The sequence below is a fragment of the Fringilla coelebs genome (assembly GCF_963513975.1).
Source record: "Fringilla coelebs genome assembly, chromosome: 7".
NCBI classification, from domain to species: domain Eukaryota; kingdom Metazoa; phylum Chordata; class Aves; order Passeriformes; family Fringillidae; genus Fringilla; species Fringilla coelebs.
The window spans coordinates 3,501,435-3,526,434 of NC_140035.1; the positions used below are offsets into that span (position 1 = coordinate 3,501,435).

Here is a 25,000-nt window from a genome sequence, read left to right on the forward strand (position 1 = left end):
AATAAATACAGTATGTGGTTTTAGACAGACATATTACATTTGGTCAGATGTGCTCCAAATAGCGAGGTGCTCTCCAAAAAATAAACCAGCAAAGCCCCCACTTAGGATCCATTCAGATTAAATAAATGCTGAGCTCGTGTTTGTGGATCCTCTGCCTCATCTGCACACGCAGGGCACTGTCCTGCTTTTATTCTGGCTCCAACATCCAGAGCTTTGCTCTGGATTTACAGCAGCAGCCCTGGATATTCAGAGTATGTATTTTACCAAATAAATGCTGAGAGGAAGAAAACGCTGTGAATATATGTTGTTTTTTGTTTTTTGTTTTTTTTTTTAAGGAAGACAGAAAGTGCAGGGTCACAGATTTTAGGAAGAGGGCAGGTTTAGGTAAAGAAAAGTCATGTTTGAGTGTCGCAATGCTAGAGGTTAAATTGTGCAAGCGTCAGCTAAACGAGAATTAAAATGTACATGAAAAATTGCAGCGTGTACCCCGGTGACCCGCACAAAGTGAGAAGCAGAGCAGAGCCTTCATGAGCCTTGAATAATTTTTGGGAAGCAACTAGACACTGTAACTTCTCTTTACCACAGAAGAAAATGGCAATGAGGAAGGAAGTGCAGCAAAAAATCTTGAACATTACCTCTATTATGCAAAAAAAAAAAAGAAAAAAAAGCTGTTAACTGTTTTCCCCTTGCTGACTGGGTAGACATGCCCTCAGATGGAAAACTTCTGATACTTGTGACTCCTTACTACCAGAAATCACATGAGATGATCAAGGAAGAAAATCACAATGGCTATATTTATATCGAAGGCTGAACTTCTCAGAAACACTGTACCTTGATTAAAATTTCTGGGAGGCTGCAATAAAAATATCAGATGTGAGCCTGGCTCAGCAGATCAATTATCATAATTGACAACATTTTATTAATACATATTGAACTCCTAAATGTTTTGGACGCAAGATAACCCCGTGAAAATGATCCTTAGAGAGGCAGAATGCCAGATCTGGGAAAAGAATCAAGGCTGGCTTGTCTGCTGTACAGTTTAAACAAATATTTTTCATCTGGTCTGCATATTCTATGCTTTTGTACAAATTTAGCATCTGTTTGTACCTGCATATTTTAACTTAAGAGCTTTCATTAATTTTTTTTCTCTTTTTTTAAGCTTCAAAGCCATAAACATGTATATTTATACCACAGTATTGTACGCTGGTTGTAAAGCTCTGAATTAAGTCATTCTGTGCTTTAGTTTTGATTAGAATGATACAATTAGAACCTGTTATTCTACCAACTAATTACTTGTAGAGTGTGACATCTGAAGAATACTACAAGATTACAATTTTAGGAATGAACTGAGAATGTGCTCTGTTTATATTATTCCCCTATCTTCAGTCAAATCATTGTCATGGAAATGGATTAATACTGGGCCAGTCTCTGTCCTCATCAAAATCTTTCTCACCAAAAAAAGAAAAAAAAAAAGAAAAAAAAAGAAGAAAAAAAAAGAAGAGCAATAAGAATTTTAATGGTTCATGTATCAATAGCATTTTAATAGCATGCTTTGATCTTCTTGCCAGTCTATCACTTGATTGGCCGAGCAGCATCCATCTTCCTGAATCATCATCGACTGGTGTTTGTTTCTGGGAAATTCTCTCCTTTTTTAAAATTTATTTGTTCATTGCTGAACCACTTCTGGGTGCCTTGTGCCGTTTCATTTCTTGCAAGTGCATCTCAGTGAATGATTAAAGGAGATTTTTTTCGCTTAAATCTCAAATACTAAATTCTCTCACTTAAAAAGAAAGGGAAAGGGAGAGGTTGTGTGTTTGTGCATGTCTTCAGATAGGGAAAGGCTGGCATGTAGAAGTTGAAAAGGCGAGAAAGAAATGCTCTGTATAAATTTTTTTTTTGCCTGTGAAAACCCTTTGGAAGGTTAAATCCTGTCCAGGCTGCATGTGTGAATACCTGTTGCACATGAACTAACAAATTAGCAGCAAGAAACCAAGTTTGACAGGCAGTGCCAGGCAGGCTGAAACATCCAGGAAAATCGTTCTCCCCAGTGATGGAGCCTCTTCTAAAAGCTATTTTTATTCACTCTGAACCCCCCAGCTTCATGAAAAGTAAACCGTTCCATAAAAAATACATAAGAAATAATTTTACACGTGTCATGCTCCTTTGCATGTGAATTAACCCGATTTATGGCCATAAAGGCAGACTTTGTCAGTGCACAGAAGATGCAAGCAAGTAGTAGTGGCAGAGGAGAACTTCCCACAGTTGAAGATTTGTCACATTTCTGCACCACTCAATATTAATACTTGCTGTGCCTCAAACGAGGTTAAAGTGATGGTGACAGCTCAGATCTGTGTGGTGATAGATAGATAGAGAGGGAGATACAAGAAGTTGTTACATTTTCCTTCTGCATTTGCATTTTCTTCCAGGTATAGATCTCACAGTGTCTGTTAACTGATTATTTCTTTAAATAAGTAGGGAAAAAAAAAAAAAATCCCTTTTTCTCACCCGCTTGCTTATTAGATTTGATATTGGGAAAAGCCCTTCGTTTACTCTGAACAAATAGTTCTGTTTTCCACCGCTCTCTGTCGTGTTTAAAGTAAATAAGTTCTCATCCCTGCAGCACTGCTGAACTCATTCACTTCCCAGAACAAAGCCATTGTGTAGAGTTCCACAAGAGCCCTTTTCTCTCCTTCCCGAGCGGGATCTTCCCCGGCACCACAGCGTGCTCCCCAGCTTTGTGAGCCATCCACCGCCCTGCCTGTGCTAAAAGTGTGCATGCTTTGTTCCACAGAAGAAATGAAGGAAGATTATGACACTATGGGGCCTGAAGCCGCAATTCAGACCACCGGAAACAATGGTACAGGTAAGGCCTTGCATGGAGTGAGCATCGCTTTTCTTTGGGATCACGTGGAGCTGCATGAGGAGTGAGAGCGACAAAATCTGTTTCTTGTTTTCAGTTAAAAATTTGGAAAATGCTGATGCAATTCTCCTGGTTTTTAGTTTCCCCTCCCAACCTGATCGTGAGAGTGCAGTGACCAATTCATGCAGCGAAGAGTCCTTGCTGCCCCTCCTGTGTCCCACGACATTTTAGCCCCAGCTCCTTGTGGCTTCTTCCTTGGGAGCTAATAGTTCCAGCAGTGTGAGGAGATGTTTTCCCAGGCAGGGTGAACCCTGGATAGTTTAAAGTAGCTGGGCCAAGATACAGTGGCCTTTTAATGAGAGAGACTGCACGAAGAGCTTGATGATGAGGATGGGGTGCACCCTCCTTGGCAGCCCCAGATTTGGGTGGTGCACAGAGTGAGCTGCTCCAGAGACTGAAAACATCTTTTCAGCAAGACACACATAAGCCCCTTACATAGATCCACAGACACACACACTTTAAATGCATATTTATGAGATTATAATGTTTCTGGCTAATCGTTTGGTTTGGGGTTTTTTTTTCCCACTTTTTGCATCTCTTTCTTTCCACTCTTCTTAGAAATCAATACATTTGGTGGCACAAGAAGTGTGACAGAGATATTTAGCAGGCATCACCTCTGAGCCATCTCTCTTTTTCTGTAGCAGAGCAAACCAGCAGAAGGTTCCTGTTGCTATTTTCTAATCCAAATGAATTCAGGGATTTACCATGTTCTTTCCAAAGGCCCCACTCTGTCCTCAGCACAGCTCAATGCCATGCATCACCCAGTGTTTCTTCTGCATTTTGTCACAATTTGAGATGTTGCAGACAGATTTACACAGCTAAAAGGGAGAGGTTTCTAGTGTAAGTACATTTCTATCCATTCCATTATGAAATTTACTTCATAGGTAATACTCTCCACAAATATTACTGTAAAAGGTGGTACCAAAGTCTCACAAGGATTTTATTACTCACACTTTCCTGATGTTGGTAACACCCACATAAAACCCCAGTGCTCTTATTAAGCAACGCAAGAAATTTACTTTATCATTCTTGAGGGGGAAAATAATAGGAAAATAAAACCGTATCACTGCTTTCTTCATCCATTAGATTTATTATGCATGAAAGGAGGGTGGCACCGAGGCACAGTTCATCATTACGTATGTACTTAATGATGTTGCTGTGCAGAACTGGCTACATATGTATCTCAAAAGCTTATTTTATTTCCAAGAGGCTGCAATAAAGTGACAAATTGTGCTTAACACTTGGAGAAACAGGATTTTAAAAGACATCTGATTCAGAAACAAGGTTTGATGGTTATCTGAATTACCATTACCAGAGCCTTTGAGGTCCCCTATCAGTCCGTGTGACTTCCTTTGCACATATTTTCCTTGCCATAACAGGCCTTGACTCTTTCATGCTTGCAATGTGGTTTGCTTGAAGGGAGAGACTTCATGTCCTCCTAGTCCTTTCCCTTCCAGTATCTGATGTCCTTGTATTCCAGCTCATCACAAAATCTCCCTGAGGGTGCCATCGAGCCCCTCTGCCAGCCCTGAGTGGGGGGTCCTGCCCCTACTAGAACCAGTTTTCCATGGAAGAAATAAGGGTTACCCCTCCCCAGCTTGATGCACTGCAAACTCATGGCCCAAGGAGTGTTTTAGGTGGTCTGCATTTAAAATGCAAAAGCTTCTCTGTGTGTTGCTCCTATCAATTCCTTCCCCAAATGTCCTGTGCGAGTCCTAGGCTCCTCTTTACTCTGGCTACGATGGGAGGCTTGCTCAAATAACATCACAAGTTGCTCTGAAAGTGTTTAATTCAAGTCTTTTGTCATTTTTTGAGGTGCTCAGAGCCTCTTTCAGTGGGGGCTGATGCCTTGTCAGGTTGGGTAGAAATGTTTCTTTAGTTGCTGCCATCTCCATAGACTCTTTAGAGCAATGTCAGCTTACTTAGGCATAATAAATACTCTTATAAATTAAATGCTTATGCCAATCTTTTCCCCTTGAGAGGGAGATTCCAGGGGACTATGAGCACCTGTAATTTCCTTTATTAGGACTGAAAGCTCCCCTTCATGCCCAGTGAAGTGCTTCAACCATTATTTGACAAATAAAGGGAAGAAATCAGTCCCTGAACTGTTGGAGATACTTCCTGGATAGTCTGGGAAGTGTTCAAAGTTTTCTTCTTCAGCCTCACTATAGGCTTTGGGCCTGTCTTGGGTGTTTGGTCTCAGTTTTTACCTGCAGGTTGTAGGGGACCTAATACTGATGTTCAATAAAGGCTGAGACTCAACCCAATGAAAACACACATCCAACCAGAAAGTTTCTGTAGGTGCATGCAACACCTGTGGTGCACTTTTAGCATCAAATTCTCTGCAAAATGTTATTAGTGGAGAAAGAAAACTAAAAGGAAATGTCTCCATTATTAAATGATTCTGCTGTTGTCAGAGTGGCCACTTCCTAGAGATACTTTAAGAGAAATCTTGTTAATCCTACATTAATCAGCTGCATTTTTATAATGAGACATGGAGGCTTCATAGTGAAAAAGCAGAAGTGACATTAGGGTGAAAATTTAGGATTTTGGTCCTGCCAAATGAATTAGTAAATATTTCTGAGGATTTCTGCAGAGGGACTTGAAAAAGTGATGTAGAGCAGAAGAGCTTTTTAAAAGGTGAATGAAGAAATTCTCATGGTTTATTTTATTCTACTTTTTATGGTTATTGCAACTGGGTTGTTTGCAGAGAACAGATTAACAAAATCCCTGCAAACAAACAGATAAATTTTCCTGGTTTTGATTAGTAACATCTGACAAAATTCAAGTAAAGATCTCTTAATTTAAAGAAGGGAAAGAAAAACTTTCAGGGGGAGGAAAACAGAACCAAAACTTGGCAGGTTGGAGGACAGGCCGTTTTCAGGCTGTAATCTGTGTGTACCAATGGGGGCCTCTCACTTCCTGGCTAATGAAGGCTGTGGTTTTATTAGCTTTGTTTGCGATTAAGGGCAGCTATCACCATCTCGCAGGACGAGTTCCCACACAAAATAACTGGTCTCCCAAGCTCCTTGGACCTCTCTCCCACTTTATCTTGAAAGGTCCTAAATGCCTCCAAAGATAGCTTTCCTTAATGTGTTTTATTTTTATGTGACACAGCCGCATCAGCTTTTGGAGCTGAAAATATTTCTGCTCTCCAGGCTCCAATAATTAATTTAAAAAAGACTTATTTGGTGAGGTCACCCACCGTAGATCTCGCAGGAGGGGATGTGCAGTGTGTGTGCAGTGTCAGCCCACAAGGAGTCTGGGAACATGGCTTTGTGCATGGAAAATAAATCAGGGCATGGAGGGGGGAAGCAGGTTTTCCACCCAGAAGCTGAGAGACAAACCTAATGGTAGTCAGATGGGTCTTTTTAGTACCTCTGGGTGAGCTTCCAGCCAGGTCTGAATTGTCAGTAATGCTGCTGGTGAGAAACCAGACCCACATGGACACCCTTGACTATTTGTGTTAATCTGCAGCTTTGCAGCACTGGTTGTATTGTTTCAGTGAAGGGTCTATCAGCTTTTCCACTAAATCCCCTTGTTTTTAGGGGTTTATAATGTAGACGTAAACATTTGCTTTAGCTCCTGGATTGCATGTACAGACATAGAAGCTAAATAATCCTGAGAATTAGGAAGCCAAGGCTGGTAATATCGCAGCAGTCCTCCACAGCCTGTTGGATCAGCCTCCAGATAGACTTGGGGGCATGAAGGAAGAACCTCATTTTGGTTTGAGTTGGGCATGGAAGTTCCTAATGTTAACTCAGGCCTTGCTTGGTGGCTTGAATCCTAATACTATACATGCAGTGGCAAACTCCAAGTACCCCTCATTTACCTGGGGGAGAAAAGGGGCACATGGGACCATCCCATGGAGCCATCCCATTTCTCCTCTCTGGAGAAAAACTCCCTCTCCTTGCTTCACTTATTGGTTCATGGCCTACATTTGGCAAAATTAAACTTGTTTTCCTTGGGTATATTGCTAAGACATGGGAAGGACTGGAGCTAGAGTAGTGCTAAGCCAGAGAGTAGACCATCTAGTAACACCTGGAAGATCTAGGCATAACAGGGGAATGACAAGTTAGATTTATACCATAAAAAGTATAGCATCAGTTCTTTTCTTTCCTGATAAAAACGAGAAGTCCTACACCTGCTGTGATGCTCTTGTGCATAAGGTGTACTCAGTAACCACCATTTTGTTATATTTCTCTCCCAGAACAACATGGAGGTAAAGTACTCTGTCTTCTCCACACTCACACTCCCCTTCTCTAGAAGCTGCTTTATTTTGGTGTTGAAAGGGGAGAATTGTTTCTCATGCTGATAACAAAGGGTAACTGGAGCTGCAGTAGGACCAAGAGGAACTCTGTGGTGGTGAAGCCATTCCCTACAAAACCACTGTGATAGGAACAGAAGTTTCCTTCCAAAACCAGGGTCCCATGCCCCGTGCCATTTGGTCACTGCCACTAAAATACTGCAGAACTGTTGAGAAGCTGCTCAGCTGGTATGAAAAATAGGGCATATTTGTCTCAGCCAGAGGATTTGATTTTATCGGCTAAAGGGATGAGGTTTACAGAGACGGATATCTACTTTTATCGATGACGCCGAGATCAGAGCTTCAAATCAGGTGCTGCAGGCTCCCAGTCAGAGGTCATGGCTCATTTTCACTGCCAGCATCACTGCCTTGCATTTTCATAGGAAACTGAGGCAAAGCCTTCACCCATTTCTAAACACCAAGGAGCTGGTTAGTTTCTCATTTCCAGTGGTTAAAACCATAACCCCCTTGATTTCCATGTGTTTACTCCATATTGCTGTCTGGCTTCACTAACAGCAGAATTGTGCTGTTTAGTATTTTACTTTTACATGAACTCCAGAATAGTTCATGGTGTTTCCTCATTTTCTTATTTCACCTCAGCAGAAATACATTAAAAATTTAATCAATCATAAGTTGTTCTTTTCATTTATGGTCAGTTAAAAACAAGTGTCTTTAGTTCCCTGCCACCAACTGTGCCTCTCAAGACTTGTTAATAAACAAAGTAACACAATTTAGAGGAAGAAAATCGTAATCTCCTTTTTTTTTTCCTTCTTTTCTAGTATAATTATATTATTATTTGTCTATAGCATCCCAGAGTTTTAAGGTCTTTCCCATAAGCAGTGTTCACAGTTGGAGGAGGAAAGCACAATTTTAGTAACAGGATGCTTTGTGGCTGAGCATGTATTATGTTTCATGGACATTGCATGGATAATAAAAAATTGAGGTTCCATTTAAAGAAAAGAAAGAAAACTCTTGTATAGACTGTCAAAGTGGTTTTGGGCTTGGTGACTCTGTAATGGTCTAAACCATGTGGCTCTATTGCAGAAATCATGAAGCAATAAGTTTTTAAAACAACGCATTCTCTCATTATAAGTTAAATTTTCAGGGAGGAAAGAAAAAGTGGGAAGATGTGAGCAACTTTCTTCTTGTGCCTGACAAAGAGCAGCCTGAGGAAAGACCTGTCTCAGAAAAGTTTGGTCTTTTACTATCTGCAATTGTCATCTCCCACGTGGGGACTGTCTCGGTGTCTGCAGGATCCAGGGGCAGCTGAGCTCAGTCCTGTAGGTCGAGCTGTGCTCATGCCAAAAGCTGTGGGACCCCCAGGAGCCCTGTGAAGGTTGTTCAGGTTCCAGCAATGAAAGATTACCTGCATTACCCAAGCCTCATAAACTTCTCCTGCTGCCCTGTAGAGCCCCGCGTTCTTGTTAATTTAACTGCCTGCCCTTACTTCCACCCACACTGGTGGAAAGCCCACATTAATTTTATTGGGAGCTGGAGCAAGGCTGATGGGAGCAAGGATCCAGCTGCAGCCCCAGCCTTGTAGCTCCAGTACATCTGCCCAACCTCTAACACCGCTGACCAGCCCAGGCTCTCTGGGACGATGCACTCAACCACCCTTTCTTTTCCCCCTCTCTTATTTTAGTGAAGAACGCAAATTGCACGTCGGACTTTGAGGAATATTTTGCCAAAAGGAAACTGGAGGAAGGAGATGGGCATGCAGTCAGCATAGCAGAGTACCTGCAGCGCAGCGACACAGCCATTATTTACCCTGAAGCCCCTGAGGAACTGTCTCGCCTTGGCACTCCAGAGGCCAATGGGCAAGAAGAAAATGGTGAGGCTGTAATTCATTTTTAGCCAGTATCCTGACCTCGTGCAGCTGTTGCAATTATAAATGCACTACATGCCTGGGTGTTTACCTTAAAAATTGAAGAACAGCTGCAGCGGCATGGAATTTCATGAGCAAAGATTGGGGCTGTAATTTCAGTGTATTGTGATTTTTTAGTCAGCACATTTGTATTATTTGGTGGGTGAACTGAAGAGCTGAATTTAAAGAGGAGAAAGGCTGCTGCTCTGCTTGTGAGTTTGGGAAGTTTTAATAGAGTTTTAATGCAACAAAAGACAGAGTAGCCAGCATATTGCTCTCCAAAGCCTTGATAAATAATTGGAGAAGAGTCAGTAGGAAGGATTCGGTCAATGGCATAAGTAACATAATGAGCTGGGGCTGGAATGCAAATTGCCAATTGATCAGGAAAAGTATTTCTTAGTTTTCAAGCCAGCCAGGTCTGCGGGAGGAGTGATGCCCATAATTAATTTCCCGGCGGGGTCCGGCGCGGGCCCCGCGAGTCTGCCGTGGGCGTGCGCGGGTGCCCGTGCCTCCCACCGCCGGTTGGAAGCGCCGTCCCTCCCTCCCGGGCAGCAGATTGCGGCGATTCCTCTCATACCATCCCGGGCAATCAGCCCATGAGCTGCCATTGATTTGCTGACCTTTTGGCCTGCCTCTCTCTTTCCCCCCCCCCGCCGCCCATCCCGGGGTGCAGACCTGCCACCTGGAACTCCAGATGCCTTCGCCCAACTGCTGACCTGCCCCTACTGCGACCGGGGCTACAAGCGCCTGACGTCCCTCAAGGAGCACATCAAGTACCGCCACGAGAAGAACGAGGAGAACTTCTCGTGCCCTCTCTGTAACTACACGTTTGCCTACCGCACCCAGCTCGAGCGGCATATGGTGACACACAAGCCAGGGACAGATCAGGTGGGGGGCTGGTTTTAAGTGATTTCTTTCTGTAATAACCCCTTAGAGAAACGATATTGCTTTGATTGGCAATCATTATTAATTTTTCATGGCATTTTGAAGATGCAGATCTTTTAATGGTAATAGCTTTAATTGAGGTCTAAATGATTTTTTGATGGTCTCTTCTAATATGATTTAATAGTCTTATGTTCACGATCGAATGAGTGTGTTAATTTCTAATTTAGAAATTTTATTTGCACTTTAACTTGACTTTAGTTTCGTTTTTATGTTCCTCAAAAAGTGAATGAAACTGTAGCATTTTAATTATACATTATTAAACATCTCAGCAATTTTAATTCCATTTTTCACCTAGTTTTACTTTGCAGTGTTGCAAATAGGAGCTCCAAGACATACTAAAAGATCCGCTAATATTTTTTCATTACTTTTTGAGTAACCTTTTCAATCACATGAAATTATGCGTATTCTGTATAATCGTTTGTTAGACATAATTACACATTTTGAGAAGAACTCTTCCGACAGTACACATAGGCTATCATTTGTGATTGTGCCACTAGAATTGGGCATTGCTCTCATTTGTATAGCCCGGCAGCGTATCTGCAATAAATCAATGCCGTTTTTTCCTCGATGGGGTATGTGTAATATTATATCAGTGCCACATTTAAGGAAATGCTGGTGTCTCAAACAGGTGACCGAGCTTCCCTAGTGCTCCTAGACGGGCTGGTGATAGACCTGTGCCACAAAATTCTTTACAGACCAGCAGAAAAACTGCTCCTAGCTGGAGAATTACTTCCCAAAACCCATCTTAAGGAGGGCTGTAATGGAAACTCAAATGGCGTGGTTAAAAGTTGAATAAATAGATGTGTGCATTGTGTCAAATTATAAAGGCTTTATGCTGTATTTATTTTTCTTAAAAATCTGAAAATCACAATCTGCTGGATTTCTCTTGGTAGGTTTTTCTCAACAGAAGGTAAATTCAGTTAGGCAAACACACATCTTCCTAATCACGCGATTTTTGCAATTAGCATTTTTAAGAGAACCGTATCTTTTGCTTGATCTTAAATCAATATAAATGACTCCAGAGCGCTTTCTCCTTTCTTTCCTTCTCATGGCTTTTCCAGTAGACAAACACATTTTCCCATGTATATTTTTCCTAACCTGATCCACTGTAAGGTTCTTCCTTTTGCCTCGTATCATTAAAAACGCCAGGGGAGGGAAGAAAACCCGCCTGGATATTTATCCAACGTAACTGCCTGAAATTTCACATGCGAGAGCGCGCTGGTACTGGCGCATTATGAATGGTAGCTTTGGTGTTGAAAAGTCCCCTCATTTGCTCATGGCATTTACAATTAGTAAATTAAAATGATTGTATCATATTAACAGTGGCACAACTAAAGTTTATAGTAGTCCTCGGAGGGCGATGGGGGGAGACAAAACAGCTGTTGCTGTTTGTTTATGCAACTCAGCAACATATGAGCGCGGGTCCCTCAATGGCGCGCGGCGGGCTGGGCTCTGCTTGATCTTTGAAGGTTGCTGCTGTTTGAACAAACCTCCCTGTGTCCCATGTAACACCATCTGTCTCGCCAGGAATGTGGGAAGAGGCAGCACACCCTCGCAGTTGTCATACCGTTTCGGCGCTGCCTTTTTTTTTTTTTCCTTCCTTTTTTTTCCCCCCCCTTTTTTTCCCCCTCCCTGCTCCTGCAAAAGGCTTTTGTGTCATGGTTGCCTGCAAAAGGCTGACCTCCTACCTTGAGCATCCAGAGCTGCTACATGATTACCAAGATAATAATTATTTTTTAGCTAATTTTTTTTTTTCCTCCAAATTCAAAGTCATGGGGCTTTCCTTGCTTGTTGCAAAAAGGTCAGCTTCCTTTGATTATATCTCTACACCCCTTTTAACTTTCAACTTTCCCTCGCCCCTCAGAAGAGCACCAGGGAAAAGCATGGCACGAAAGGTAGCTCAAGTCTTTCCTGCTGCTCTGTGATTTTAAAAAAACATTTCCAGCAGCAGCTTATGCTGAAGACACAGTCTCTCCTGCTTGATAATGAATTAAATCTTACACAAAATGCCACTAACGACAGTGTTTCTCTCTTTCCTCCACATGCAGTAAACAGAATTTTTAAACAAGCTGAGTCCCACATGTTCAGAATCTGCTAGGAATATTAAGAGCCACAAATCTTCTTATAAAACTGTTTCTCTCATCATAAGATACCTTAAAGCAACACATTTCTGATGAGAGACTTAGGAAATAATTCTAAAGCAAATATCGAATGCTCATGTGAAAATACTTTCTCATTTGTTTCGGTTTACTGCCAACATTTTGATTTTTATTGCAACGCTGATGAGACAAATAAATGTACATGCAGACCTTTTGGTCCGCTTGACGAATTCAGACTCACATTAATTTAATTTTTGTTTTTTAAGCTTGAAATTCATGGTTTCTCTTGCATAAAATTCATGTTGGTATCTCTTTTGTTTTCTGCTTTTCCTCCCAGCACCAAATGCTGACCCAAGGAGCAGGCAATCGCAAGTTCAAATGCACTGAGTGTGGCAAGGCCTTCAAATATAAACACCATCTGAAGGAACACCTGCGAATTCACAGTGGTGAGTAGCGGAGGTGCTGGTGTGCTCATTTGCATTTTGTTTAATTAGCTGAGTTTTAAAGACTGCTTAAAATTTACACAGTTCTGCTTCTGGCTTCTTGGAGCTACCAAGGTATTTCATAAGTGATATCTGAGTCATCCTCATTTATCATGCTGTTAATACCACGGTCTTGCTAAAAGATTTGGAAATAGTAAAGCTTCCTGCAAATAATATAGATTGTTTGGCAGTTTGAGTTCAGAAGCGTTCATTCATTGCTGTGCAGCGGGAGCCTGTAGAGTCCATTATATTTTCCAAAATAAAAAGTCCCCCTGAGTGAAATACAACTCATATTCTCAGATAACAAGAAACTGCCAAGCCTCTCAGATTGAATGACTTGGGCATTTTGGCTCTCCTACTTGATGCAGAATTCAGCACGCAAAATGTCACCAGGCTCAGCCCAGGCACAAGCTGACGTGGAGGTTCTAACATCAGCACTCAGTTTCTCATATTGGTGCTCATATCCGGTGAAAATTCCATTCTGGGGGAGAAAAAAATTTAAAAGAAACAAGTCAAATTTGAACAGTCTAAATTTGATTTGACTGTCTTCCCTACAGTGTGCTTACCTGTGATTTGCCCTGGTCAGTCTGGAGCAAATCTCACACTTTGATGGCTTTTGCCAGTTGGAGACCCTGCATCCAAACTGACCTCAAAACCTGTAGAAAGAGGAGGGTAAAGAAAGCAGTGGTGGTGTGTGGCCATGTTCAGAGAATTAATATTTCTTTCATTATTAATCACTGGACGATCAGTTAGATACCAAGTGCAATCTCTTGCAATTATAGCAGCAAGAATGATAATTAACATTCGGTTTTAATTATCATTTTAGGTGAAAAACCATATGAGTGTCCAAACTGCAAGAAGCGTTTCTCCCATTCTGGCTCCTACAGTTCGCACATCAGCAGCAAGAAGTGTATTGGTTTAATCTCTGTAAATGGCAGAATGAGAAACAATATCAAGACGGGTTCTTCTCCTAATTCTGTATCTTCCTCTCCTACTAATTCAGCCATCACACAGCTGAGAAACAAGCTGGAGAATGGCAAACCACTTAGTATGTCTGAGCAAACAGGCCTACTGAAAATTAAAACAGAACCACTAGATTTCAATGAGTACAAGGTTCTTATGGCCTCACATGGGTTTAGTGCAACTAGTCCTTTTATGAATGGTGGACTTGGAGCAACCAGCCCCTTAGGAGTTCACGCTTCTGCTCAAAGTCCAATGCAGCACTTAGGTGTAGGGATGGAAGCACCGTTGCTCGGGTTTCCTGCGGTAGGCAGCAATTTAAGCGAGGTGCAGAAGGTCCTACAGATTGTGGACAACACGGTTTCCAGGCAGAAAATGGACTGCAAGGCTGAAGAGATCTCCAAGTTGAAGGTTTACCACATGAAGGATTCATGCTCTCAAGCCGAGGAACAAGGAGTTACCTCCCCCAGTATTCCCCCCGTGGGTCTTCCAGTAGTAAGTCATAATGGTGCCACTAAAAGTATTATTGACTATACATTAGAGAAAGTCAATGAAGCCAAAGCTTGCCTCCAGAGCTTGACCACAGACTCGAGGAGGCAGCTCAATAACATTAAAAAAGAGAAGCTGCGAACCCTAATAGACCTGGTAACTGAAGACAAGATGATAGAGAACCACAATGTATCCACTCCATTTTCATGCCAGTTCTGTAAAGAAAGCTTTCCTGGTCCCATTCCGTTGCATCAGCATGAGCGTTACCTGTGTAAAATGAACGAAGAAATCAAGGCAGTCCTTCAGCCTCATGACAACATGGTTCCCAACAAACCTGGAGTGTTTGATAAGCAAGCCCTCTTGCTGTCATCAGTACTTTCTGAGAAAGGAATGACTAGCCCCATCAACCCATACAAGGACCACATGTCTGTACTTAAAGCATATTATGCTATGAATATGGAGCCCAACTCTGATGAACTACTGAAAATTTCCATTGCTGTTGGCCTTCCTCAGGAATTTGTGAAGGAATGGTTTGAACAAAGAAAAGTCTACCAGTATTCAAGTTCCAGGTCACCATCACTGGAAAGGGCCAGTGCCAAGGTGGCGCTGGCTGCCACCAACAACACTCCCACTAAAGACTCTTTGTCAGCCAGATCTCCAATAAAGCCTGTGGACTCTATAACTTCACCATCTATAGCTGAACTCCATAACAGTGTTACTAATTGTGATACTCCTCTCAGGCTAACAAAACCTCCTCATTTTACCAATATTAAGCCAGTTGATAAATTGGACCACTCTAGGAGCAATACTCCTTCTCCTTTAAATCTTTCTTCCACATCTTCTAAAAACTCCCACAGTAGTTCTTACACTCCAAACAGTTTCTCTTCTGAGGAGCTTCAGGCTGAGCCATTGGACTTGTCTTTACCAAAACAAATGAAGGAACCCAAAAGTATTATAGCCACAAAGAACAAAACAAAATCTAATAGTGTAAGTTTAGAACACAACAGTGTTTCTTCATCATCTGAAAACTCAGATGAGCCGCTGAACTTGACTTTTATCAAGAAGGAGTTTTCTAATTCAAATAATCTGGATAAAAGCACTAACCCAGTATTTGGTATGAACCCATTTAGTGCCAAACCTTTATACACAACACTTCCACCACAGAGCGCATTTCCCCCAGCCACTTTTATGCCACCAGTCCAGACCAGTATTCCTGGGCTGCGACCATACCCAGGACTAGATCAGATGAGCTTCCTACCACATATGGCCTATACCTACCCAACTGGAGCAGCTACTTTTGCCGATATGCAGCAAAGGAGAAAGTACCAGCGGAAACAAGGATTTCAGGTAAATGGTTTCAACTGTTTTCTGCTTTGAAAGGCTAGAATTTAGTATTTTGTGATGTGTCCTCTTAGAGAAGAAAAAGCCCAAAGCTATAATCAACATTTCCAACAAAATTAGCAGAGTTTATTTAAGTCTGAGCTTGGAAAGATGCGGTGGAATAGGAACATAAACTGCAGTTAACTTAAGAGTGCCTCTACTTGGATTCAGAAGGAGCACCAATTACTTTGAACAGGCATAATGACCTTTGTTCTGTTAAGAGTTCAGCTGTTTCTCTTTAGATTTGTATAGCAATATAATAATAATAATAATAAAAAAATAATAATAATATTGGTAAAGTTGTCCATAAAAAATTGTATCCTAGAGGAAAAAAAGGAGGGAACTTTAAAGGGAAATTTATCTCTTCAAGGCATAACTACATTTCATCACAAAGAAGGAGCAGTGGTAGACCCCTTTGGAGTCACCTCTGCACTCAGGCACAAAGTTGTATGCCCCTAAGCAGATGTCCGTAGAGCCTCATAGACACTGTCATCCATTGAAAGAGATTCCTTCCCTATATTTATGGGGGATTGTTCACCCACTACTCATGGGAAAGTTGTCCTCTTCTCATGAATGTCTGGGGGATGAGAAACATTGACCCATAGCCCCTTCCTTTGGGCCACCTACTGGTCTTCCCAGACTCTTAGTCCTCTAATCCTGCCAGTCATCTGGAACAGCTTTGAAAAAACCCCAGAGATTAAATGAAATTATTTGAAGAAGTAGCAGCCAGGGCCCTTAATCACAGACAAAGTCCTTCCCTGGACACGTAATCTGGGTCAGCACTTCTTCGTGCCCAGGTGCAACCCGTAATTCTTCCCTCAGGTCATCCCAGAATCAACACAAGTGTAACAAAGGATTTTGTCTCTTGCATGCCTGCAGTGAAGAGCAGCTCCGCAGAAGTCTTGCACTTTTATAGCCTTTTGCTGGGTGTATTCAGATATAATGTACAGAGTTTAGTTAAATGAGATTAACTGATTATAGATTAATAATTTTTTCTTACATTTGTGCCCATTCCCCCATGTCCTATTACCGTCCATTAGTAATTTTACTGACTAGTAAATGTTTTATAGTTTCAAATGTGAAAATCAGGTATGGTTTTACATTACAGACTGTAATCCCTCTTTGCACAATAGCAGCATAAATAGCACTGCACCTCCATAACAGCTGTTCCACTATTCCAATTTACAGTACATCTGCCCTCTTTGTAAATGTATTTAAGCCTATTTAATCTTCTCTAATATTAATTAGTGCAAACCTAGTCTAAGAAAACTGAACTGTGTGATAGCAAATGGAAATGTATGTTATCATGCAAGTTTGCACTCTCTTTGGATCGAGACAAAATAAATATCAAGAAATTTAATAATTTACTGATCCACATTCATTATTGCTTAATGCTGAAGGCTGTTTTAACATAGATAGAACATTGATAAAAAGTGTTATTAATATTCCCTATTTCAAATTACAAAATTAAATATAAAAATATAGCTTGAGGCCTTTAGTCGGGAGACATACATTTAAATGGATTGCATAATAATAACATTTGTACCTAAATATAAAATTCAATTAAAACCTTTCTACAGATACAGAATACACCCAACTTTCGGAATTTTGAAAGGAAGGATCCCTTAGGTGTTGCTTACATTTACCTCTGTAAAATAATACAATACCTTTTGCTGGCCATGAAGAGCCTCCTCTTCACACTTTCTTGGAAATATTTAGTGCTGATGTGGTAAATACTGTTGGTTTGTGCAAACCACATTACTGCAGAGTGCTCGAAGACAGAAAGTTGGTTTGAGGCATAGAAGTAGAAGGCTCCTCGTTACTTCCATACTTTCCATCAGCTGTAGTTCCATTATTCATATTCCTCAGCTAAGAGGGACCACCAAGGGACGACTGTAACTTGTGTAATTGTGGCTGGTGGGCAGGGCTGGTGGCGGGAGAGGCTCTCGCTGACGAGTGGTTCCCTCGCAGGGAGAATTGCTTGATGGAACCCCAGACTACATGTCCGGCCTCGACGACATGACGGACTCCGACTCCTGTCTGTCCCGAAAGAAGATCAAGAAGACAGAAAGTGGCATGTACGCGTGTGACTTATGTGACAAGACATTCCAGAAGAGCAGTTCCCTGCTGCGACACAAATACGAGCACACAGGTAGGGCAGGCGCGCACGCCGAGGGCAGGATTGAGGGTCGTGCTCTGTTCTTCACAGTCTTTCATGATTACATTTGTGCAGGTGCTGAGGCTTTCAAAAAAGTCTTTTTTTCTGTTCTGGCTTATTTTTTAATTTTTTTTTTTTTGATGGTTATTGCGTGGTTAAGGACAGCTGGGTGTCATGGGGTGAATGTTGGTAGGTGCTGCGGCAATCATCATCTCCCAGGCCAAGCCCTCTGGAAATGAGACAGGCCCTAGCACTCAGAAACAACTCCAACTTGGTCAACACAAAGTCTGGCATGGGAAGGAAGAGCGGCAGTGTGTTTCTTGTTTCTTAGACACTATCTGACCCAGCTTCATTTAATCCAGTAGGAAAAGGGCCACTGACGTTAGCAGCATGAGAGCTGGCTCTGGCCAAGTTATCTGAAAGTCAACAGCTCAGGGGGTTTCCTCTTGCAGTGATTTTGCACACCAGCAGCACAAGCAGGTTGCAGTTCACTTTTTCACTTCCCAGTTAATGCCCAGGGAAGGTTCCCTTCTTTCCTGAGTAGGAAGTGATTTTTGTCTAGTTCAAGGAAGCTTGCCAAAGCTCACCACGCACTGTCAGCTTAAAAAATACTTTGGTTTGAAAAAGACCTTCTATCACACCTATGCTGGCCGTGGTTCCCCTTACTAACAGTGCTCCCTTCCCCACTGTCAGCCAGGACAGAGCTCTCTGAGGGCCACACATTGGCTCAGCATGTTTCAGTTAGGGGAAAATGGGACCGGAGCTTCCCAAATAATAGAGATATCAAGTTATGTTGGACAAAGGGAATGTGAATTATCATCTGAATTATTGTGCAGCAGGACATAAACCAAACTCCAACTTCCTAGAGTTAGAAAAAGTTTACTCAGGAGGAAACTTGCCTTAACTTTGAAAGCTGAGTCCCGCTTCAGGAAATGAAGCAAGTCACATCATCCTTCAATCTCACCATGTGAGGGTAAAAACCTTATACTTCTCTATTAATACATCTTCCAGGCCCCACATAACCCTTTGCCTTTTCACAGATGAAAAATTTACAATTCAGAAGTGGACGGTGCCTTTAAAACAAAATCCTTTACTTTGTTATTTTTCCTTCTTATACTTTTCTTCCAAATTTTAAGCTAATCCCACAACGGAAAATACAAAAGGAAGTTAAAATACACGTGGGATTAGGAAAGAAAATTAAAAGCAACATTTTGGACTAGATCAGCCAGTTCATTGGCAGAATGTGCTTCCCACTACATTATTCAGATCAAATTGTTTATTCAGTAGAAGAAGCTTTGAAGGCTTTACGTCCCTGCACCTTTCCTCTCCTGAATGATTTTATTACAGCCATCTGCAAACATTATGGTTTACTACACTACTACTGTAAAGCTCTTATGTTAGAACTGGCCTTCATATATATCGGGATCTGGACATATGGTTGAATCCCATAAAGTTGGTAGTCCATAAGGTCGACAGACATATGGTTGAAAGGCTGAAAATTTGACAAGCTGAAATGTGTGCAATCACCTTGATTTGCAAAATAAACTGCATTTGTAATAGCAAAAATGTGTTATGGTCTTGAAGTAGCATGGGAACCTACTGCCTAGAAAAATGCCACACAGCTGCAGCGTGGGGACTCTTCTCCTGCTTCTTTCCTCTGTCCCTTTTGGCTTCTCAACTTCACGTCCATCAATTTTATGGGACTCAGCCTTATGATCCAGAACATGCATAGGGTGTCAGATTTAATACACTAGAACTACAGCACATCATCAGGCTGGAGCCTGGCATTTAGGGACAGGAAGGATGGTCTTGTGGCAGAGGCACAGGCACTGAGAGCATTGCACTCTCCCCTGCCTCACCACAGACTTCCTCAGTGAATTGCAGCAAATTGCTTCAGCTTTCTCTCACCTTCTCCCATCTTTGAAACATGGGGAAATGATACCAGCCCGCCTCTCTGGGGTGTTGTAAATATTAATTCATGATATCCTGTGATGGAGCTCACTGGATGAAGAGGGAAGTACTGTTATCAGGGAAGTGTTTGCTTTTATGGAGCCTCAGTGCATCATGCCAGTGTTTGAGTGGGTGGGAGCTCTGAAGGGCTGGGCTGGGCCAGCCCCAATACCTCATGCACAGCCTTCAGGAGGCACACTGCCCTGGCACTCTGGCTGATGGCTCAGGTGCCTTTTAAGTGAATTTCAAATTAATTTGATCGTTTCAGGCAGAGTTTGTAATTGCATTAATAACATAGGTGTGAAACTGCAGTTCATGTTCAGTGGAAGGAACCAAATTGAAAGTAACACTCTCTTCTGCCTTTGGGGTCATTGTAAGAGCAGGCCCAGGTTTTTCAACCAACTTTTTGAGACTTGAAAATGAGAAAGAAAGCCTTTTTTTTTCTTGGGGTGTTGTTGTTTCTGAGCAGCTGATCATGGCCTGTTGTAGCTTCATTAAAAACTTGTTTTAGGAGGAATTGGAACGCTTTCTGTCTTTCCTGGAGAAGCACGAAATAATGGATGTTGTTTGTAACAATCTCCCTTTTTCTGTGTAAAAAGAATATATGTGTTTTATTAGAACTTTGGGACAATCAGATTTTTATCTGTCACCCCTTCTCAAGGTCTGTGTATCTATTGCAGCCAGTGATAGAACAAGGGTTAAAAGAGTCAGACAGAAGCCCCTAAAAATTTATCACAGGGAAATCATTTGAAGCCAAACACTGACAGGTAAAACTACATAAGCTGTCTGAATCATTGTTTATTGTTAATCAAGTATTGTAAAGGAGAAAACAGGAATGTTTAGGTATTGCAGTGGAGCTGAGTTTCTGTGCCAGGGCAAGAAGAATAGGATTTGGCCAGTTCTTTTTGTCAGCCCAAGAACTTTTGGTGGGACCATGCAGCCAGCCGTAAGACAAAGAGCTCTGTGATTACCTCTGTACACCATGCCTGCCACAGCTGGAGCACAGCAGAAAAAGGGCCACAAATTTCACAATCCATAGTCTTTAATTTGTGCAGTATTGGTGGTATTCTGTAATAGCTTTCAGCTTCATGGGGAGAAGGAAAATTTGTTGTGTTACTGCAATGAGTGAATTGCATTGGCTCTGGCTCATCTGAAATTTAGTGTAGAGGCCACTGTTTGTTGCAGAACCAAAATCTGACAATTTAATTTTGGGATGCCATTGAATTTTGAGAGAAGTTATGGGTCCCTCTTAGAATTTGAGATTCCCAAGTTCCTGCTTCCTTAGAGCCAGGGGATTAAGCGCTGTAATTGGGGTGCAGAGCATGGCAGGTAGCACAGGCATTCAGTGCTCATGTGATTTTCCTGTGGAATCTTACAGACTCACCCTAATTTGGACAGGCTGAAATTAGTTGAGCCAATATGGGATGTGTCTAATCTCAGATTTTTCCAAGCTGCTTAGCAGAAGGTTCAAGACACTTTCCTTAGGAAAGGTGAAGAAGGTGGTTGCCTTCACGGCAAAGCATCGGCGCTTTGGCGAGCAAAAAATTCTTGGTGCTGCTGATAAGGAGGGAAACCAGGAGTGGGTGAGTGAGCAGGAGAGCAAACAGAAAAATAGAGCATCTAGAAATACAGAAATATCCTGGCTCCTGGTCCAGTGATGGAGGAGTAAGGTTAATGTTTGTTCTGCCCTCGTCAACGCCCGTGTCTGCCACACACCAGCTTTGTTGTAGCTTCACAGGGGAACTCTCAGCGTGCCTGCTCTGCAACAAAAGCTGGAAACAGTTTTTCAGAATCCTACCTAGAAATTTAAAATCCTTTCATTGTTGTTCTATATTACATCATATTCTATTTTATTACTTGTGTGGGCTGTCGAGGGCCTCATAGCTGTGCTAGGGCTTTCATCCTTTCCTTTTCCACTGTATATTTTATTAAGACCTCTTTTTTATTTTTGTAGCTTTCATGCTGATGCAAGCACTAGTTTTATTTCCAGATTGATTCTGTAAACTAAATATTGTTCTTGAGCCTGGTAGCAAATCAGCTCTCTCTGGCTAGTGTTTTGAATTCCCAGCTTGGGAGTTTTCTTTATTTAGAGCTTGATTCATAAAAAATTTACATGCTATTTAAAGGTTATTTTTTCTTGCTTTACTCTGATACAAGTTTAGAATTCCCCATTTTACACTCAAATAAAGGGGAAAAAAGGGATATATTCTATGTTTGTGTCTGCAGACAAGGTCTCCTATTGAAAAAGGAACAGGTGCAGCTTGGGCAATTATATATAAATTGCATTTATCTTGCACCTTTGGCCCCCTTGCTATGCTCTGGCCACTAATCCATCTCCATTGGGACTACATCTAACATCCAAACCCCTGAGCAGCTTCAAAAGAGCTGCCTTAAAAAACAATAAAAAACACACTGTCACCAAAATGTTTCCTTCTTTCCCCCGAAGAGTGGGATTTCTGTTTGGCCCCCTCCCATGGAAAAGAGACCCACTTGCCTTAGGCAAAGGATGGGAGATATTTAGTCTGGGACCAGTGACAGCTTGTGATCTGATGTCTTGTGACTTTTATACCACTGCAGATGGGAAATGCACAGCTTTTCAGTCAAAGACTTTTAGCCCAGAAAGACTGAGATACATACTATCAGAGATTTTTTTGCTGTTGTTGTCTTGTTTTAACAGAAATGCAATTTTAGAGACTTCACAGATTAGTTTTAACTTCCCCTCTGTAGATTGAGCATGGGCCCCCACGGGGACCTGTGTTTTGCAACGAAGCAAAAAAGGCCCAAACATTTCTTCTAGATATTTGATAGAGATTTATCATTTAATTTCATTGCAAAATGTGGCATCTACATCACTTATCCATCTGATGAAACACAAATGTTTCATGAGCTTCCTCAGGCCCACCTCTCCTAGCTTCATCCCCCATGGATGGCACAGGGGATCTCGGATGGGATCGGATACAACCTGTGGGGTGGGATGTCAAATCTGCTTCCTTTTGACTTATCTCTGCTCCAATGATGTTAAGAATGTTGTGGCACTGCGTGACAGCGCTCTAGGACAAGATGATGGCTTCAGAATTGAGAGTGGGTTTAGATATTAGGGTTTTAGATATTATGGAGATATTATTAGATATCATGAAGAAAGTCTTCACTGTGAGGTTGGTGAGGCTCTGGCCAGGTTGGATGGGGCTTGGAGCAACCTGGTCTAGGGGAAGGTATCCTTGCCCACGGCAGGAGGTGGAATGAGATGAGCTTTAAGGTCCCTTCCAACCCAAACCAGCTGGGGATTCTATGATTTACTAAAGTTGTAGGTCCTCCTCATCCACCTACAATTGCAGAATTACCCCTATCCCCAGTGTAAAATACCTTAGCCCAGTTTTATTTTATGACCTACTAACACATTGCAGGGATTAAACACTCATTTTAAACGGCTGGAATACTGGGTTTTGCACATGAGGGGAAGAAAATAATTCTGCAAATGTTCGGAAACCCGATACATTTAAAAACATATTTCAATTAGTGTTGTAACAGCTGCACACTGAGCACTGCTAAGGTATGTTATGTGGTGTCTGAACAAAGAACTTTGCCCAAGCTGTCAGGTTCCCTCAGATCAAAACTGAGGCCTTGATATGGCCTTGTGGTAGACTAAATAGCTCTAGCATTGCCTTTTTAGTGCTAACATAAATTAATATGAAAATATGGAGTATTTTCATCTGTTCATTTCTAAATTAATTTATAAAATATGGATGATTCCCTGCCAGGCTACATCTGTGTGCGGCACAACTGCCGCGTGCAAGGGATGAGCAAAGCAGGCAAAGATTGAGGGATGAGCACATCACCCAGGCTTTGGAAGGGTGGGTGGAGGCAAGTCTGGATGAGAGCAGTGGAGGTGGTTGACTTCTCATTTGAGGAAAGGAAAAGTGCTGGGAGCTGGATGGAGCACAACTGTGGGGCGAGAATCATAGATAGAATGGTTTGGGTTGGAAGGGATCACTAAAAGTCATCCAGTCCCTGCAATGACCAGGGAAAACTTCTTCTAGACCAGGTTGCTCAGGCCCCCATCCACTCTGACCTCAAATGTTTCCCAGGATGGGACAGAGAAGATGTAGCAGGCATCAGATGTAGTGTGCCGTAAAAAAATCAGGGAATTTAAAGTAATGGAGAAATGATGGTGGAGAAGTGGAAGAAGACAAGGGTTGGGCTTGTTGATGTAAGGGAAAAGTAAGTCAGGGGGAGGGACTGAGATAATGTGGGCAGTTCAGTGAGGAGGACACTAAAATGTTGCTGAGGAAAAGCAGAAAGCTGCAAGGAGCAAAAAAGAAACAAAATTAGCAATTATTGAGGTATCAGCCAGGGGACATCAATGTGCTGCTCTGAGGGTAATCAGCAGGACAAGTGGGTCAGGGCAGAGGTTCATCCCATTGGGTGTTGGTAGTGCTGGGAAAGCTCCCACCTCACCCGTGAGGGTTTTCCACTGGCAGTGCTGAGGTTTGAGAGCACTTAGGCTGAGAGTGCTTTAGGATTTTAAGCTAATTTGAGTAAGTGACTTGATCGTGCTTAAATCTCCCGAGATAAGACTCTGGGATTTCCCCTTCGTGGCTAAACTTGTGCCCTGAATCGTAGGTAGCTGACACCAGCTCTGGATTTGGTGCACCCCTAGGTCAAGGCTGGACGTTCAAAGCCAAAATACATTTATAGCTCAAAGACCAGAGTTTTCTTTGAGTTTGACTTTGAACCAACAGGTTAAATCGGCAGGAATGCAGATTTAGAAAACAGTTCACACAAGTATTACTGCTATAATTCAATATATCAAGTTTGAATTTTCAATTTTACTATAAAGAGAAATAAAGGAAAAAAGAAACCTTGTATGCGTGCAGACCTAGGAAAATCTCTTACAAAGAAATGCAGTCTGAGCCCTAATTTCCAGGCATCTACTAGTTTCCCTGTCACTTGGGTTACTTTAGCTGTGGTTTCTCGTGTATTTTCCTTGCTGCCAGATCTCCCCTTCATTTCATAACACAATTTTGGCTTCCTTGAGGATTCGTTAATCACACCTTATTAAATGTGAACTTTCACAGTGGGACTTGAAGGTAGCTGTGACTGGATAGAAAAAAAAAATTAGCATAGTCCTTGGTATTCATTCTTAGCAACTTTGCTATGAAAGTGGAGTTTTTTCTATGCCTGACTTTCCGTGCTCTCATGTCCCAGGGAAAAAAATCAGATCAGGTTCATAGAGGAGCAGCTTGAGTTTTCCTGGAAGCTGAGATCTTCCAGTGGTCTGAAAGCATTTATATTTTTTCCTGCTGCATTTCTTCCATACTGTTGTTTCCTAGCCTTTTGATTTTGGCTGGCAGGCCACCATACTCATCCTCTCCCTGCCTCTGCTTCTTTAAAATTAAAGAAACACCACAATTTCACAACTGACAGGATGAAAGGGCTCTGGTGTGAAG

The 25,000-nt window shown here is 41.9% G+C and overlaps 1 protein-coding gene across 4 annotated transcripts in view; it reads left to right on the top strand.

Annotated features, from left to right (window-relative positions):
- ZEB2 (zinc finger E-box binding homeobox 2) overlaps window positions 1-25,000 on the top strand; it is a 113,950-nt gene that overhangs the window by 85,280 nt on the left and 3,670 nt on the right. For all 4 annotated transcript variants that reach the window (XM_084209444.1, XM_084209445.1, XM_084209446.1 and 1 more), the window contains 6 exons: window positions 2,792-2,863; window positions 8,869-9,057; window positions 9,764-9,978; window positions 12,472-12,580; window positions 13,443-15,412; window positions 17,417-17,597. In XM_084209444.1, the coding sequence (XP_084065570.1) occupies window positions 2,792-2,863; window positions 8,869-9,057; window positions 9,764-9,978; window positions 12,472-12,580; window positions 13,443-15,412; window positions 17,417-17,597 (2,736 nt within the window). The remainder of the gene's footprint in view (window positions 1-2,791; window positions 2,864-8,868; window positions 9,058-9,763; window positions 9,979-12,471; window positions 12,581-13,442; window positions 15,413-17,416; window positions 17,598-25,000) is intronic.